The sequence below is a fragment of the Podarcis raffonei genome, chromosome 17 (assembly GCF_027172205.1).
Source record: "Podarcis raffonei isolate rPodRaf1 chromosome 17, rPodRaf1.pri, whole genome shotgun sequence".
Taxonomy (NCBI): domain Eukaryota; kingdom Metazoa; phylum Chordata; class Lepidosauria; order Squamata; family Lacertidae; genus Podarcis; species Podarcis raffonei.
Window position 1 is genome coordinate 40,768,029 of NC_070618.1, and position 19,288 is coordinate 40,787,316.

Sequence of the window (19,288 nt, forward strand, 5' to 3'; positions counted from 1 at the left end):
CTGAACGCACACCTTTTGAACTTTGTCATTGCAGAACTCCCAACCTTAAATAAGTTGGAGTTCTTGTTATTAAATGTACCAAGAAAAAAGCACACCAAGAACTCAGGCCAATGTAAGTTTCAATAGTGGGAGTGGTCCCTCAATCAATAGTCAAGAGTAACAAAAACTAATCAGTTCAAAAGTATGTATTCTGACAAGGATTACGAACTCAAATAGAGATTACAAACTCTTAACAAAGATTACAAACTCAAACTCATAAAGATATGTATAACACAATAATTTGTTACAAAGATTTTCTCTTTTTCACTCGACAATAATGTTGATCCTTATAATTTATCAGCTTGCAGATGGAGACTCAGTTTCAAGCATAGAGCAGAAGTCAGAAGTCAATTATGGATTAGAAACCAGGACAGGGCCCTGTTTCGATGTATTCACCTTCATCAGCTAATTTTTAAAGGGTCGTGTAAGTTTGAAGACGTTCGGATAAATATATCCTGTTATTTACGTTTCTCAGGGATAACAAGTACGTGTGGGTAGATCAAGGTGTGCGCACAGAAAAGCTCAAGATACACGTTTGCCTCATCTTAGAAGGGAAAGCGCTTCCAAGGGTGCTTCCAGATGACCTGATTTTTAAGCATTCATCCTGCTTTGTTTACATGGAGATTAGGTGACATTCGATATTTAAGGAGCATTCATCCTGAATTGTTTGCAGGGAGATGAGATGACAGGACCACCGACCTTTATTTGCTGTGTGGGATTGGATCCCACTCTAAAATACCCACTGTGTGGAAGTGCCTTGAAACATGAGCAGAGAAAACACTTGGGCACCTGAGTCAAAACAAGCTGAACGAGCCACCGAAGGACAGGCACTGCCACTTACCTGACTACCTTAACACCGTTGCGTATAACCTCCATGTCAACGGAGAAGTTGCCATTGGCATGAGCCACCAGGTTGAGATCGGAGAACTCTGCCTGCAGGAGACACCCACAAGACCTAGTCATGGACCAAGCAGCACACACAGTTCAGTCAGCAGCCCCCCTCCTGACTCTATGGAGGGACCAGGGATACACAGAAAGCCTGAAAGACATAGGCAGGACAGTTCGCAGGTTCGCAACTGGAATGGTTTCGTGTGCTGACTTAAGTCCCAGGAAACCCTGTGGTCCTTTCAAGAATCTCTTCAGTAAGAAGATCAGGAATTTTATTTATTTATAAATGTTTTTAGACTGCCTTTCTGTGTACACTCATCCAGTGCAGCTACAACAGAATATATAGAACCAAAAAGCTACCACACCCCTCACTCAAGGGCATTGGACTGGTATTAGCAGAGCCATCTTTCCCATAGGGATTAGTGGTGCGTCGCACCAGGGCACTAGCCTCTCAGGGGCACCCCAGCAAGTGGGGGAGCTGGGCGGCTTTGCCGGCAGCCTCTGCTTTCCCTGCACACCCAACAGCTGCACCCCGCCAACCATATTGCTCTCCCGCAGTGGCATGGGGGAGAGTTGCCCTCCCGATGCCTGACAGTGCGCAGCTTCGCCATCCCCCCACTATCTGTGGTAATTTGGGGGCGCTGGGCGGATATTTGCACCCCTGTGCTGCATCTACTAAAGACGGCCCTGGGTATTAGCTAAAAAAAACATGCCTGGTCCAAGGGGGAAAAGCACAATTTCACATCGCAGCAGTTAAAAGAAGCCCATTTTTAACCAGGGCTTGAGCTGATTGACAGCCAACGCCTTTTAAAAATGTGCTGGGGAGGAGGAGGTTAATCGTGTTGTTTTTGTTTTTATTAAGTATTGTTTTTATATTGTGATTTTATGTTGTAACTGCTCTGAAATGTGCAGGTATAGGGTGGTGTGCAAATTTAAGAATACATAAAATTAATGAATAAATGGTGTATGTGCATTTTGCACAAGGTCGGTAGACTTTGGGGTTCAAGTAAAAGAAGAAAGCAGCTCCAATCAGCCTGAATTCCGCCTCCCCCATTGCAAGGCTCATTCTCAGTTCACAGGGGTAAACCAAGACCTAAGCAACCGCCCTGCGTGAACTCAGTGTGCACCCAAAACACAACAGACTTCACCATAATGCACAGAGGTTCCTCCAACGGCAAACCAACAATTAAATGCCAATGCATCTATCAATCTTCAGAAGAGATTCAGAATATGATGCACAATTGTTTGAGCTGAACACTTTTCTTATAGGGGTTTACATAGGTCTGCTTTCCGTTGCATGTTGTGTGTTTTTGTATGTGTGAGTCTGCTTGTTTGTTTCCCCTTTGAAATAAAAAAGGGGGAGACAAAGTGATGTTAAAAGGATTCTCAGAAAGTAAGACTTCTCGGAAACTGCTGACCTAAACCATCAGCCCTGAGTTTCACTTCCTGCTCTCACTGTGGTTGTTGCGTCCATTATTTCTGAGTCAGGCAGAGGTTTGCGCCAGTGGCTCAGCCACAAAAGCCGCCTCAGGACCTTGCCCTGGCTCAGCCTCAGGCTGGGGGGAAGAGAGTGAACAATGAACGGCAACTTGCCTTCCCCCAGGGAGGACGGAGAGGGTCAGGATGAGGCCGGAGCTTCTTTCATAAACGGGCAGCGTGCTCACCTATTGCCAACTGCAGACACACATGGTGTCTTCAAGGTTTAAAATGTGAGCTTCCTCAGTGACAAATTTTGGCGATGTGCATGCAGGCGACTAGTGTCAGTCTGGGGTCACAAACAGGACCACAGGTTTGAGGAGTTCTGCTCTTAGATCAGTTGGCCCCATAGGGGGCTGGGGGAGGCCCAAATTTGATGTGCATTGCCATTCAAACGATGTGTGTGCACATCACGTGAACAATTATGCAGGGTGGGGCTTAGCTGGCCCACCCATATATTATTCAAGTTGGCACCCTTGGTTGGCCCCAAGGAGTGCTCTGGATCACCTGCAACACCAAGAGGCAGCCATTTATATTTCCCACAATGCCACAAAAAGATGCTACCTTGAGGACATTGTGGAGATTTAAAATAGCAGCTCCCGGGCCGAGCCACCCATCACTGACTGAAGCACCAGCCGGGGTGGGGCTGGTAGAGCAGGGGCCAGCAGTGGACCAGGCTGCAGGTCGAGGGCTGCCATAGGTACCCAAAGGTGGGTGCTGCTTCTGGGTCTAGACAAATGTGCTTTCCAGCTCATGATGGAGGAGCTGCAACCACAGCAAACAGAATACACCATCCTGTTAGCCAAGCCCAGGCCAATGATAGCAAGCAAAGCCAAGTCAACCGCTCCACTCCGCCTGCCGGTCCCAGGTGCCAAGATGGTGCACATCCCTATTCTTGTCAGAGCCTGTGGAGAGTGTGGACTGTGGAGAGTCCTCACTAGGTTCCAGCCTGAGCCCATAAGGCTTTTGGCTCTTGAGTCCCCCACACTGGACACTGGCTTACCTGCTCAACTTTGATGTCCATCTCCCCATGAAGCTTCTTCCCCTTGAAATATTTTGCCCTAGAAGAAGAAAGGCATTGTTAATGTCTCTGACAGTAAGCAAAACACCACATTTAGCTCAGTTGGTAGAGCAAGAGACTCTTAATCTTGGGGTCGTGGGTTCGAGTCCCACGGGTTGGACTAGACAATCCTCATGGTTCCTTCTAACTCTACGGTTCTACAATCTAATCTCTAAGCTTATAATGATCCCAACTGGAGCCAGCAGCACAAACACAAACAACTCATCTGCATGGCCACACCACAGCCACAGTACAACAGGGCTGGATCCGAGCTAGGCCTATGAAGCCAAAAAGTATTGATCCAATTCAAAGCACAAGACCCGCTTCCTCAGAGGTGGGGCACCTGTGGTCCTCCAGATGCTGCTAGATCCCCAACTCCCATCAGTCAGCATGCCCAATGGTCTGGGATGGCGGAGGCTGGAGACCAAAAGCCTCTGCAGAACCACAGGTTTCTCCCTGCCTTGAACTGGAGGGAACAGAAGTCCTGGGGCAATATGCAATGTGAAGTAGTTCTGTCAGCAAAAGGATTTCTGCAGCACAATGGAAGCCCCCTCCCCTTCACACGGCCTAAATCTAGTCTAGGGGTTCCCTCCAACCCTCTGGAGCAGATTTGGAGTGGACTCAAGGCACACACAGCCGGAAGGGAAGGGGAAATCCTGCTGCCCTTGTGCTGACAGGACGGCTTAGTACAATCCTGCCCCTGGAAACTGAATTTGAGCAAGGATGGAACATGAATGTGTGTAGCTATCTGCTGTTAAAGAATATTCCAGCCTTGGTCAGCATCTTTTCTGAGCACAATCATTCCTGCCTGCTCTGCGCTGCTTTATTGTATTACTGACATTTAAAACAGAATCCCTCTATCTTCGAGATCGGTTCCTACCCAAAGAAACATATGGAACACGGCCTCCATCTCTTCCAAAACGCATCACGGCCTTCCAGAATGTAAAGATGGTTGGGTGCACTAAATGTGCAGTACTTAGTCATCTGTCACCAAGGAACCAGACGTATTCTCTCCCCGCAGCGCTCCTGGCATGGGGACGTCACATCATCAAAGCTCAGTATTTTGTTCCTGGGGAAATGAAACTCTCCCTTCCTCCTCCCACTTTCCATATTGCTGTTGTTTATTTATTTATTTATTGAACTGCTGTGTAAAGTGTGGTTGTTCAAATTATGGCAGGCTCCAATCTCCCCACAACTCTTGGTATTTTGCTGCCTGCAGCGGAAAATCAAAATTTGACACTCTAGGTACATATATTTTTAGCACCCACTCTAGTCATGGTTATAATTTGTTTCAAGCTGGTTCTAATAATGTGTTCTAATACTGCTGCAACCTGGGGCCTGCTGGTGGATAATAAATCTAATGATAATAATAGTAATTTTAAAATGGTGGTCCGCCTTCCACCCATTAACATGGGGCTCATGAATCCACCAGGACATTCACACAAGCCTCACAGAAGTGCACATCCCTTCTGTTTCCAAAAGCAGTCAGAGATGCCACTGGACTTTCACAAACAATGCATGAAACGGAGGTTCATTCCCTGACCGGACTCAAGGATTGACTGCCTGTGTACATGGAAGGTCCATGCAACCATCAAGGCAAACAGCCACCGACGGACCTTCCATTGCCACTGTTTCCAGAGTTAGCCATCACAAATCTCTTTAATGTGGAATCATGAAGAGCCACAAAGGGTATTTTCTACCCTCACAGTCAGAGCCAGTCCACCGCTATATACCAGCTGCTGAGAACTGAATGTCAGGAGAGAACTCAAGTCCTGCTGGCAGGCTTCGCACAGGCACCTGGCTGGCCACTGTGAGAAGAGGGTGCTGGACTCTCTCCTATGCTCTCATCAGCTTGGGTGCCTAAGTCCACTGGCGGTGTCCTTTAGTCCACAAAAACTGATGTTATAAATCAAATCAAATATCTTTAATACGGTCAGTGACCAGAAAGCAATTCATAAAAATATGACATTAAAAGTAGTATTGTGCTACAAATAACAGTAGAAATATGGTCAGTTCACAGAATTGGTGCTTATATTTATGACCAGGTTTCGCCTTTTAAGGTTTTAAAAATTCAATTCAGGTGTCACTACTGTTTGTTATCGTTCCTTCGATGTTTACAATTTGAACTCCGTTGTTGACATCATTGCTTGTTGACATCATTGCTCGTTCGATCAGCTCTTTTCTTGAGTCTCGATATAATGGGCAGTATAAGATGACATGCCCAATGGTTTCGATTTCGTTGCTGTTACAGGGACATAATCTTTGTTCGATCGGTATTTTATTGTATCTTCCCTCTAGAAGAGCTGAAGGGAGAGCGTTAAAGCGGGCCCTGGAAAATGCCCATCGGTGTTTAGCGTTGTCTAGAACTTTGAGATAGTTTGCTAGATGGGGCCTTTGGGGATTGTATAGAAGTTTATAAGTTATCGGAAGTTGATTAAAGTCATTTTGGACTTCAATGTCCCTGAGTCTTTCTTTGATTATGTTCTTGGCCCTTCCCCTTTCTAAACTTAATAAATAATCTGGGGAGAGACCATATGTGGCCAGTTTTCTGAGAGTGCCCTTCAACCAACTAGATTGGAATTTGTCAAGAAGCATCAGGGAAAGTAGTCCAACTGGCGAGTTGTTAAGTCTTAGCCAAGTGCATAAGGTTCTTATCCATACTTTGGCTTTAATGCTGTATAAGCCCGCTTCCAGTCGTAGGGAGGCGTTTGGGACGCATTTAGGTGTTAGCAGGAGTGATCTAAGGAAACCTGATTGTATCTTTTCATATGGGTCTAGATTAGAGAGGGAGACGAGTGGTGCGCAGTATAGTATTTGTGCTGTTGGTTTTGCAACGAATAGTTTAATTGCAGCAGGAATGAAATTTCCTCCCGTTGTACGATGGAATCTTAGAATTGCTGTTGTACTTTTTTGTGCTGTAGAGGAGCTGTAATTTATGTGGGCCGTCTTCTTCCTTGATGCTTGGAATATAACTCCTAGGTATTTAAAGCATGTCACTTGTTCAATCTCCTGATTGTCTAAATTCCATCTGTATATTTTTCTTTTGTTAGAGAAAACCATGATTTTTGTTTTTTGGTAGTTCACTGCTAGTTTCTCTTCTCTACAATATTGGGATAAGCTGTTAAGCGCTCTTTTGAGGCCAATCTGAGTCTGGGACAATATCACCGCATCGTCTGCATAGAGTAGGATAGGCAGTTTTTTGTCTGCTAATTTTGGGGCGTGTGTATCCGCTCCTTGTAGGTGGTTGTCAGGGAACTGCCATCTGAGGAGCAGGAGGTGAAAGGGCTCACAGAGGGTGAGAGAGACCATTCAGCTGAGGAGGGAACCAGCAGGGGGAGAAGTGGAGTTCCAAGGGAAAGTGAGTCGGAGGGAGGGCTCAGAGACACTTCAAGCGAGAACAGTGGGGAGGTTTCAGGACCTCCTATAGGGACACCCACTCCACGCCGGAAACTGTCACGCCGAGAGTCCAGAAGACGCGTTTCCGTTAAGGAGCTTTTATGCTGGAAGAAGTTCCGTAAACGCCCACTGTCCGATTCTACGAGCGACTGATGGAGCCATGCTTAAGGAGCTCCGTCACAGACAGAGGTTTGTGGACTTAGCCAAACTCTGAGGGACTAGGATTTTACGCACAAGCAGCTCACCATCCCATCACAGTGGTCTATTAGGGAGTTTATATAGATGTTGAACAAAAAGGGGGCCAAAATGCATCCTTGTTTAACTCCCTTTGTTGTTCTAATGAAATTAGAGAGTTGACCTTCTTGGCTGCATCTTATACGAAGTCGTGTGTTGTTGTACAGTTTGTATATTAGTAGCAGCAGACGTCGGTCTATGGATGATTTGTTGAGTTTGTCCCAGAGTCGGGTTCTTGGGATGGAGTCAAAGGCTGCTTTAAAATCTACAAATGCTGCGAATAGGTGGTGATTGTGGTGCGACGTGTATTTCTCAGCTAGGTGCTGTAAGATCAGGCAGTGATCCATTGTGGATCTCCCCTGTCTAAATCCTGCCTGTGCATCATCAAGAATCTTCGCTCTTTCTATTCATTCGCACAGTTTCTCGCTGAGGTGTTTAGCGTATAATTTACTTATTATATTCAGGAGGCTTATAGGTCTATAGTTGGAGGGATCGTCCCTCAAGCCTTTTTTGTAAATGGGAATAATGATGGAAGTCCCCCAGTCGTATGGAATCTGTGCAGTTCTATCTATGTATGTGAACAGAGAGGCTAGCAAGGGGGCCCACCAGTTCGCATTGGTTTTAAAAAGTTCCGCTGGTATACAGTCAATTCCGGGGGCTTTTCCGTTCTTTAGTTGGTCAATCAGCAGATGAGTCTCTGTTATTGAGACTGCTGGCCATGGCTGTATCTGGTCTTCCGGTATGTCTAATGCATAGGACTCGTCGCTAGATTCCTCGTAAAGATTATGAAAGAGTGTTTCCCAGGCTTTCATTGATATGCAGCAGGATAGTTGTGATAGGCCCCTATCCGGCTGTACAGCTACGATTCTCCAGAATAATGATGGGTTACTTGATTTGGAGGCCTCTATCAGTTGCTGCCATAATAACTTCATTGCGTACCTTTTCTTTTGTGTCAGGAGTTCTTTGTAACTTCTTTTGGCTTCAAGCATCTTTTGTCTGTTATCCTCTGTTGGATTATCCTTATGGCAGATGAAGGAGTGGATCAATGATTTCTTGGAGGCTATACACTCATGATCGAACCACTCCCTGGAAGTTTTTCCTATGGTGGGGAGACTTGGAATTCGGTTTTACAACAAACTCTTGAATTTTTTGTATAAGCATTTCATATGTTGTCATCATGTTCGGGGCACTCTCCTCTATTTCTAAGCACCCTTCCATAATTGCTTTTGAGAGACGGTAGCTCTCCTCAGATTTGTACCAGTTAGATATCCGCTCGCTCACTTGTCCATTCCATCTGATTTTCTTGAGGCCTGTTCCGGGTGTTAGATCTGGTTGATATCTGTGTTGTGGTTTGGGCAGCTCAAAGGGTAAATCACACACGAGGGATAAAGGTAGGTGATCACTTTCAGCTCTTGCTGTAATGTTGAATTTTGATATCCTAGGGATCAGGTCCTGGGAAACAATGCAATAATCTATCATTGACAGTTTGTGTCCTGACCAATATGTATATTGACCAGGATAATCTCCTTATATAGCCCCATTCAGTAAGTGTAGATTCTGTCTGTAGGCCATCTGTGCTAGATGTAGTCCTCCAATGTTGCATGTCTTATCGTAGGATGATCTTGTCATTAGGGGTGGGATAATTTCCATTTCTGGAGGCCATTGGTGAAAATGTGCGTATAGGGTGTTGTCGTTGGGGCCCACTCTTGCGTTTAGGTCACCAGCTAGTAATATCATGGCTGACGGGTGTTGTCTCCTCCATTGCACCACGTGGGCTTCCACTTCTTTCCATAGTTGTTCTACTTGTGCCTGCCGTCGACATGTAGGTAAGTATAAGTTTATGCATAGCAGTTTGATTTGTCCAAAATCTAAAACTGCTGCTACAGACCATTCATCATTGGAAGGTAATTGGGTAATATTAGCTTGTATCTGCGTTGAGAACAGTAAGGCTAAGCCTCCTTTGGGTCTGCCCCCTCTTTGACTAGGTGTTGCTCTTTTTATACACGAGTGGTAATTATCCAGGTAGAGCTCGTCTATTGACCAGGTTTCCTGGATGAACAGGATGTCAAATTTAGTGAGGAAGTCCATTAGATTGGGATCTTTACTTTTAGCTCCCCACCCTGCGATGTTCCACGTACAGGTGGTCAGCTTGTGATTTTTGATTGTCAGACATCTCAAGGGATGATCAAACTTAGGTTTATGGCCAATTTGGGATTTATCATTCATTATGTCCCTTTTGGGGTGTGTAGTGGGACATTTTGGCACGGTGTGTACTTGGACATATTTTAGTGTCCCGGAGGGGCGTTCTTTCCCCGTGACCTTATTTCAGTCATCCGTGTGAATGGTGTCTAGGGCTCCTAGGTTGTCCACAAAGATTGAACCGTTCTTGCCTGGTGGTAGCGCTATTTCAGCTTGATGTGTTATTGTTTTCTTTGTTATGGGTGGTTCCGTAGGTCCCAGTTCCTCTGGCGATAGGAATAGCCTTAGTATCCACTCACTGTTGGATAAAGGTTTTGTGGTATAAGTTGCATAGTTAAATTCCCTGGTGACGGGTGTGGCTAGGAGGGTAATAGATTTCCTTATGGATGCTAATCTTTCAATTAGTGCGTCCTGAGCTTTATGTATTTGTTCAATAGTTGCTATGAAGCGGTTTTCCTTCTCTATGCTGGAGCTTTCGTCTGGTGCGTAAATTGGGGATAGGGTTTTTGGTCTTTTAGCCAGCTGGTTTGGGGCTTTGTCTGCCTCTAGTTGAAGCATCTTACAGTTCTTGTCCATCATAGACATTGTCGGCTTTATTTTTATCTTATCAGTCGATTGTTTCGATGAGAGGAGTGGGAGTACCGGACACTTCAAATAGGTGAGTCACCTGCAATCCAACCCTTTGTAGCTTGTCCTTATTGTCTGAAACTAGTTTGGTTGTGTGCCAGTCTCTGAATGTTACCACAACTCTGTTTAGGTCCTTGTCTGATGGCAGAAATTTAACATTAATGAAGTTTTCTGCTGGGACGAACCCTCTAATGGCTAATTCAGTTTTCTTGAGAATATAGATTCTCTGTTGTGCTGGGGAAAGGAGATCTTTGTGCATGTATACAGGTAGGATGATAAGTTTTTGTTTATTTAGAATTAGATTTCTGTGAGAGTATGTTGTTTTAGGAGTAGTTTCTTGCTTAGGGGTCGGGTTTTCCCTTGATTTTCCTGCGGTTCCATTCGGGAGCGCTAGTTGCTCTGTTGAATTATGAAGCCTAGCCTTATGGAGTTCCTCTGTTGAATTGAAAAGCCCAGCCTTATGGAGGTTTTTATTTGGGCTTGGGCTTCGGCTTTTATCAAGGGGTGGCAGAACTGGGTTAGCTGGGCTCGTTGGATTTGAATTCTCTAATAGCTTAAATAGTCTTGTGAAGTTCGTTTTCTTTGTTCGAGATGGGAGCTTTGTCTTCCTTCCCATTTTTAGGTTCTTGGGCTTCTTCTCTTTATTCCTGGGACACTTCCCCTTTAAGAGGGGTTTCTTAGGGTCAATTAAGTTTCCCTTCTGATTTGCTTTGGTCCTAGATGTTTTCCTTTTTTCCACATCGTGTCGGGTTTTATTTTCCTTAATGCTGTTATCGTTTGGTGTGCTAGAGAGAACTTTATATGAATGCAAGTTGTCTATTCTCCTAGTTATTTCAGTCAGGGTGGTAAGTAGGCCCAAGCATTCTGAGAGGAAGTCTTTGATGTGTCCCAGTTCTCTGCCTATCTGCAACTTCTCTTCATTTAACAGATCATTATATAGCCCTGTTAGTGTGTAGGGGAGGCATTCCAAGTCCAGATATTGGGCTCTTGTGTCCTCCAGGTCCTCATTCGTCACAGTGTGAAACCCCATCTTCTCCCCGGGCCTGGGTCTTTGGGAGGGCTCATCTGTCTCAATTACTGGGTTTTCCTCTTTTGACTCTTGTTCCTGCTCCAGCCCCGGTTGATTCACTGAGGTTTCATCTTCTATGGCAACTTGTTTTATTTCCGTTGCCAGATTGACTTCCACCCCTTCTTCGTCTGTTTCCATAAGCTCCCCGTACCTGGTGCGGTCTATGGACCATTCGTGGGGGTGTCGTTTGTCAGCATTATTTATTTTGTCTGTTTTTGGTTTAAAATATTGTGAGATTTTCACCTGCCTTCCTCTTGTAGAGGGTTCAGCCGCTTTGGTGAGGGGGATTCCCAGCTCTTTATAGCTCTGTCTTGTGAACATCATTCTCTAAGTTGAAAGCTTCCCTTATTGGGCACTTTATTGTAGAAGTAAAGGTAGAGGTAAAGTTTGGAAAACCGGTATCCAGGCTGTTGGATCAGGGAGCCTCCCTACCTTTCCCTCTTTAAGCCTTAACTTGGGGCGGGAGGGTATTCATGGGGGAGTTCTTGGACTTATCGAAGTTAGGCTCAGTGGAGTTCAGCGGTTTCCTCTGCTTCTTTGGCTGTATTTCAAGCCAGTCCGTCGTCCGGGAGCTCCAAGGTTGTAAGTCAGTGTAGCAGTATCAGTAAACAGTGTGACAGTAAAACAATAAAACAATAAAAGAATAAGCTAATTAAAACGAGGCGACAAGACAGACAGCCAATAGTCTTTAGGGTCCTTAAGGTGCAGTTTTGAGGTCTTGAAGAGGCTAAAACTAATAAAAACTAGTAAAAACGCTTAGTTGAAGTCGGAGGCTCTGATTAGGCTGCTACCTCCGTCGCCATCTTGCCCTCTCTCAGTCATCTTGCCCTCTCACTGATGTTATAATGGGTTGGTCTTTAAGGTACCACAGGACTTTGCAGTATGCATATTTTAAAACCAGGACTCCGTTAAATCTTATTTTACAGCCACCTAACCTAGCGGCTTGTGGTAGTGAAATCCACCACACCTAGTGGCAATGAATTCCACAGGCTAGTTACATGTTCTGTGAAGCAATATTTCCTTTTGTCTCTCCTGGCCTCCTATTGAGGCCATCAATGGCTGCAAAGGCAGTTAACCCACAGGCACAATCACAGCAGGTCAGGGGCAGGGCTTTGGGGTCCATTTTGCAGCCCATTCTAATCCCCTTTCAGCAAATCCAGTTCTTGTAATATGGCGCCCCCTCGTGCCCACACACAAACATTCAGGTTCGTGGAAAATGGGCAGGGTAGGCAGGCAGGGCAGCAAGACCTTTGGAATTTTGCTTCCAGCTCTGAGGGAGTCTAGACACACAGCAGCTAAAAATAAGAAGCTTTCCCCTCCGTTTACAGCTCAGTCTCCTCTCAGCAACCAAATGCCCAGCAGGGACAGGACGGCGCAAACTGAAAGACGCAGCAGCAGCAGCAGCAGCAGCGAGGGAGCCCGGCTGCAGACACACAGCTTAAAGGGGGAAAGCCAGGACCCAGCAGAGGGGCTTGCGCATCGTCCAAGCATGAGCCCACCTGAAAGCATTCCCTGACAATGCTACTGGTACTTGTCATCCCCAGGGATCTTCAGCAACGGTTGTGCAGCTCTGGTGCCCAGCAGGGTCAGAATGAATGGTCTCCCCACCCTCTGCTCATTCCAGCCCCGCAGACCAACCTTTGCCCACCTGCAGTGGTTTGGCACTGTAGCTGCTCGCCAGTCAGCGTGCCTATGGCTATGGCAGGTGGGGGGTTTAGCCCCAAATGGCTGGAGGGCACCATGTTGGCAAAGCCTGCCCTAAACCCCATATTTCCAGCACAGTTAGAGGAGAACCTAGGAGTCCCTGACTCCCTCAATTCACCAAGTCGAGCTTTGCCTTCCCAGTTTGGGAACAGGTAGCCCACCAAAATGCCCAGGCATCATTCCTGTCAGAATTGGGCTGAGAATCTCATGACCCTTCTTCCTCTCAAATCATGAGACCAGAGATTCTCAAACTGCCTCCCTTTACAACTAGACTCAGACACCCGGCATATGATTCTGGGCTGCTTTCTAGGGCACACATTGGGCTCCCTCCCACCCCCCTTTTTTGCAGGGGGAGGCATGTTCCAGTCAGCCCTATTTGACCTCCTTCTTTCTGGCTGAATTCTGCCCCGATAAATGCCCCTTTTTCTGGCTCAGTAACACCCTACTCTGCAATTAGAGCCAGGGACAACCCAGGAGCCACCCCCCTTCCGGATCACAGGGCACTGCTGGAGAAAAAACCTGCCTGAGCCAACGCTCCAGTGCCCCTGCCCTTCTCCCCCGCCCCGCCCGCAACACCAGGCCCTTTTCTCTTCACAGGGAGAGAGCCGACTCCTGCACCCACAGCACCCTTTGCGCCTTTCTCCCAACTTCCGCACAGGGCAGACCTAGGGGTTGGCTATGCTGGCCCCCACCAAGGGCACAGGCTCGGGGGGGGCATAAAAAACCCTCTCCACTCTGGCTCGGAGTGGCTAGCGGCCTGTGCGCCCCACATCTCCTCGCCAAGGGCGCAAGGGAGCCCAGATATGGCTCTGCTTCCGCGCTGCATGTTTAAAGCAGCGCCACGCCATTTCTAAGCAGCCTGGGCTTCCGCCAGAGTGTCCTGGCGACGGGAGTGTTAGAAGCGACGAGAGTGGGGAGACCACCCCACCCCATTCCCCTCAGAGAGTTACAACTCCCGTAGTGCTTTCACAGCCTCTTTGCAGGCAACTCTGACAATTGTTCCCTAGGCTTCTCTGAGTCGAGGGGCAGCGAAGTGAACTATGCCCCGCTCCCCTTCCGGGATCCCCTAGGAGCAAAGATTATGTTTAAATCCTATGAAGCGGCTATTTGGAGGGGGCAGAGAGAGATTACCCCTCTCGACCGGGCTGCGATGCTACGGCGTGCCCTCCTCCAGTCTCCGATCCCGGACCGTTTTTCTCTCCCCCGCTCCATTCTGTGGCTGGAGCATCTCTGAGGCGCCCCCGCAACCTCCTGACTCAGTCGGATGAGAGAGGGAGGAGAGAGAGAGACGAGGATGCTTCAGCCGTGCGCACCGCGAGATCCCAAGATCCTGCCTAGCGTATTCCTTCCATCCCCCCGCGGTGCGAGCTATTCTGGAGCCCGAGCGGCTGCAGAACTCCCAAGCTAAAGGCCAGCAATCGGTGGAAAGGAACGCCTGGCAGGGCAACAAGAAGGGAACAACAATGGTCCCTTCTTAGCATCGAACTCTGCACCAAAATCCCTTTCTCTCCCCCGGCCAACGATGGTTGCATCCTAAAACTCAGACTTTTCCGCATCGCAAAACAACAACAACCACCCCAAACCCATCCATACGGAAGCATACACACACGTACGCATTGCAACTAAAGTCTGCGTGTCGAAGAGTGCAGCAGTCTCTGCTAAATAAATCCGCATTCCCTTCCCCGATCTCTCTGTAGCAATGGAAAACTGCGCTTGGGGAGAGAGAACGTGTGAACCTTCGGGAGACTGCAGCCTGCGGTGCTACGGATGCGTGTTTCTTCCGTGGATGCACTTTTCTGTACAAAACGCGACCTCGTCTCCCTTCACGATTTTTCAGCCTACTTATGAATCACTCCCCCCGAAAGCTACTGAAATCTGCCCGACGGAGAGTCTCTTGCTAAAAACTGCAGCGAAAACAGCTAGCAAGGGGACGTGAGCTGTTTTCGCTGCAGTTTTTAGAAAGTTAATGGGCCTCTCAGGAGGGCAGATGGCAACAGCTTTCTGAAAAAGCATTTCACAGGTAGGCTGCAAAATCCTGCACCATTCCAAATCACCTGTTTCCGGACTCCTCAAGAAAACTGCAAAATCCTATGGTAGCCTGCACTGCATTCCCGACGCCTTCAATTTATGCAAAGCCCTGCATTGAAATTTTGGGTTTACCCTCCAGGAGGCAGGACCCTGTTTTTCTGCTACAGGATGCACGCCCTGCTGGATAGGATGCTATTTACTTACAGAACATAGCAGACTGCTTTGTTACACAGTGCTGCATCTTTGGCGCAGCAGTCACCTTGCAAACATGCATATCATCTGCATTGCAACATGGACAGCTTCTGCTGCATGACTGCAACATGTTCTTACAGGCTCCTATTCTGTATTATCCAACTCAAACCCTCAAAAGCCCCCAAAATGTGTACAGCTCAGTTGGTAGATTCTTAATCTCAGGGTCATGTGATCAAGCTCCACATTGGGCAAAAAGATTCCTGCATTGCAGGGGTACCTTCCAATTCTACAATTCCATGATTGTACAGTGGTACCTCAGGTTAAGAACTTAATTCGTTCCGGAGGTCCGTTCTTCACCTGAAACTGTTCTTAACCTGAAGCACCACTTTAGCTAATGGGGCCTCCTGCTGCCGCCACTGCGTGATTTCTGTTCTCATCCTGAAGCAAAGTTCTTAACCCGAGATACTATTTCTGGGTTAGCGGAGTGTGTAACCTGAAGCGTATGTAACCCGAAGTACCACTGTATGCTGCTTGGGTTACAGCCATTCCATTGCACACTGCCTCTAACTCAAGTTGTGTGGGTGGAGTCTGTTCTGATGCCTGACAAACAACACAGCAACATTTGCCTGCTAAATGTGCATGGAAAACTGCACTGGAACATGCTTACTAGTTGCCTAGAGGTGAGGGGACTTTTCACCCCAAGGGCCACATTTTCTTCTGGGAGCCACATTCCATTCTGGGAGGCAAAAGTTGGAAGAGAAAGTCATGTGAATTTTACCTTTGTACAGTAGGCTGGTTTCTACCCACACATCTTTCTGTCCTCCCACAGGGCAAGCAAAATGCATGATCAGACTTCCAAGGATCTATTCCAGGCAGGCAAAGCCATTAAAGAAGGAGGGAAAGCAGGACCAGTATGAGGTGCGGCCTGGGCCCAGTCCCAAGGGCCAAGTGCAGACAACACCCATGTAGCCCTAGTCTTCCAATGAATGCCCACTTCAGTTTTCAAAAAAAATGGTTTGTCAGGCTGAGCGTTTCTGAACATGTGCAGAGTGTAGCCACACATGCACATATCACTGAAAGGAACAAAGTGGGCTTCTTTAAGAAGAAGATGTAAGGGCACTTTAAAATTAACTGCTTTTAATAATCTTTAAAAACCTTTTGAAGATGGTTCAGAAACTTCAGCTGGTGCAGAATTTGGTGGCCAGGTTGCCCACTGGGGGAAGATGGTTAGAGCATATCTATACATCACCAATCCTAGCCTGACTGCACTGGCTGCCAAGTAGTTTCTGGGTCCAATTCAAAGTGCTGGTTTTGACCAATAAAGCCCTAAACGGCTCAGGACTGCAATACCTCAAGGACCGCCTCTCCCCATATGAACCGACCCAGACCCTGAGATCATCCTCTGAGGCCCTTCTTCCTGTGCCTCCTCCATGAGAGGAGCAACATGAGAAGGGGCCTTTTCTGCGGTGGCCCCCATTTGTGGAATGTTCTCCCCAGGGAGGTTCAGCTGATGTCTTCATTATGTACCTTTAGGAGCCAGATGAAAACATTCCTCTTCAACCAGGCCTTTGGCTGATTAATATCTTAAAGGTAAAGGGACCCCTGACCATTAGGTCCAGTCGTGGATGACTCTGGGGTTGCGGCGCTCATCTCGCTTTATTGGCCGAGGGAGCCGGCGTACAGCTTCTGGGTCATGTGGCCAGCATGACTAAGCCGCTTTTGGCGAACCAAAGTAGCGCACGGAAACGCCGTTTACCTTCCCGCCAGAACGGTACCTATTTATCTACTTGCACTTTGACATGCTTTCAAACTGCTAGGTTGGCAGGAGCAGGGACCGAGCAACGGGAGCTCACCCCATCGCGGGGATTTGAACCGCCAACCTTCTGATCGGCAAGCCCTAGGCTCTGTGGTTTAACCCACAGCACCACCCGTGTCCCATCGATTAATATCTTATACCTTTTTAAAATGTGTTTGTGAGGGTGTGGTGAAGGGGTTTTTTGGTTTGGGGGGGTTGTTCTTGTTTTTATTATGTAATTTGTGGTTTTATATTTCATTTTTATGTTGTGATCTATGGGTGAAGGGTGGTTTAAAAATAAATAAATATTTCTCATGTATCACCTTAAGATGGTTGTTTAAAAGGCAATGATGATGATCACAATAGGAAAATAGGAGAACAGTGAAAATGCTCACCACACCGTCTCCAGCCTTCTGCTTTGTTCTTTCCCTCCCTGGCTTGTTATCCACCTGTTCCAACAAATGTTCACAAAGCAAGAATTTCTGGTTGCGCCTGTAAAATTCATTTAAGCTAACAGCTCCTAGCTCTCTGATAAGAAAATTTATTTCTTACTGCAGGGCACTGCATTCTACACTGCTAACAAGCAGCACTGCTTATCATGAAATAGTCATTGGATGCACATCTTGCTCCTTGCAATTCTGCAGCAAAATCAGAGGAGGAATAAGACTGCAAAGCAACTCCCCCAGCATCTACCTTGATAGAGTTTTACTGCACAAAACCTGATAATATAGCTGCCTTTTGCTTTTGACTTGTGCTTGCTAAAACCATTGCCCTCTGCAATGCACCACACTGTCCCTGCAGTCTTGTATGGGTACTCAAATCCACCGTGCTAGCACTGTTCTGCTTTCCCGTAGACCGGACCTTGTCTCTGCATTGCTGCAAACCAGATTTCCTCTCTGCTCTGCTGCACCTTGGTGTGCCTGCCACCCACACAACGGAGGAGCACATCTCGGTGCTCCACTAATTCCCCACATCCTGGCCAGAAATCCATCCCATCCAGGAAGGAGATGGTGCATTTAGACATATAGATAGACGCGTGTCCCCTTGAGGTGAAGCATCTGTTACCCAAACTTACAAATCTGAGGTAGCTTCTTTTTGCAGAGGAACTGCCCCCCACATCAACAGGACTAGTGTCACATCGAGACCATGCAGTCAGAGCACATGGCTTCCCCCAAAGCAGGGAAGTGTAGTTTACCCCTCACAGAGCTACAATTCCCAGCTCCCCTTGGCACATTACATTTCTCAGTATTTTGTGGGGAAGAAGCCAAGTGCTATGTGACTGTCTGCTGGGTCTCAGGGGTGGATCTGAACCTGCAGATTCAAATCTTCTTCTCAGGATCTCCAAGGGAAGGAGGGAAGCAGCAGCGAGAGGGAGGCCAGAATCGAGGGGACGTGGCATTTTTTGCTTGGCTGGAGAGCTTTCGTTTATTTGCTCTATGCCCATCAGTTTCCACACCTGAAGCTCCAGGTTGTACACCTGTGGGGATCAACCCACTGAACTGCCAGGACCACCCTTTCATTTCCAGGCTCTGCCCACTGAGCCCCAAAACACCTGGCGACTCCAGGTGGAACACATTGGCAAAGCACAACCTCCATGCAACACTGCTGCCAACCACACAACACTTCACACCTGCAGAATCAAGTGGTGCATTTCCAGGACTGCAGCACTTCAAGATACAGATGGGGTCAAATGTCTGAATGATCTCTCCCTGGGTGAACCTCCCTGCACATGGAAAACCACCCTCTTATAACTGTTCAGTTTAACCCCTGCAGAGAGCCTGGTTTCTTTTAACAGGGGTGCATTCAAAACACACACACACAACCCAGCTGCAGTGTAATGTGGTACAGTCCAGAATAAGTTTTTATTATGTAGTTCTGCTTAATTGAATGGGTTGCCTTTGAAGAAGAACTCTCCTGAAAAACAGAGCACCACCTCTTTGAATTGTCCAAGCCCCACCTCTAAATATAACAATGTTCTGTGATGCTTTATCTGTGTGACAACTGCAAGCAACAACCCCATGTAATGAAACAAGATGTTGTAGTCTACCCTTGTCCATCTTCATTACATTTTCTCCCTGCAGCAAAGACGTCAAGACAGTCACTATAACATTTTTTTCAATATGCTGTCTCAACTGGAGTTGCCAGCTTTTCAAACTGCCACAGTAATTACACCGTCAAACAGCAGCTTAACGTGAGGCATTAGCCAGCAGTGATGTTTAGCTCCATGTTATGAATTGCAAGGCCTACCATTTCCTCCAGATCAATCTGCTTTTAAAGGCAGAGAAGCAGGTCAGGTCAGTTGGCAACCCTACCCTCTAACCTAGACTCCATTATCAAATTGCAATCCACTCTCCTGCTCTAAAGAGTCTTCACTGCGGGTAGTTTTATACCTTCTAACACATTATGGAAGCATTAGGCACCACCCTCAGGGAGAAGACAGCACATCAACACCTCCTGGATTGCCACATGCTGCCTCCTCTTATGTCAACGTGCCTCACAAGTAACATTCTCTTCAGTTCACATCTACAGCCACATTTTGAAGAAGAGAAGAAGAGTTTGGATTTGATATCCCGCCTTTCAC

The 19,288-nt window shown here is 47.1% G+C and overlaps 1 protein-coding gene across 3 annotated transcripts in view; it reads right to left on the bottom strand.

Moving 5' to 3' along the window:
* The window catches only part of SYN1 (synapsin I), a 114,151-nt gene that overhangs the window by 76,365 nt on the left and 18,498 nt on the right, over positions 1 to 19,288 (bottom strand). For 2 of the 3 annotated variants that reach the window (XM_053370362.1, XM_053370363.1), the window contains exons 2-3: positions 3,407 to 3,464; positions 881 to 972 (exon numbers count right to left, since the gene is read on the bottom strand). In XM_053370362.1, coding sequence (XP_053226337.1) covers positions 881 to 972; positions 3,407 to 3,464 — 150 coding nt within the window. Of the gene's footprint in view, positions 1 to 880; positions 973 to 3,406; positions 3,465 to 13,823; positions 13,949 to 19,288 lie in introns of those variants that run through there. The other variant, XM_053370364.1, reaches the window with a different exon arrangement.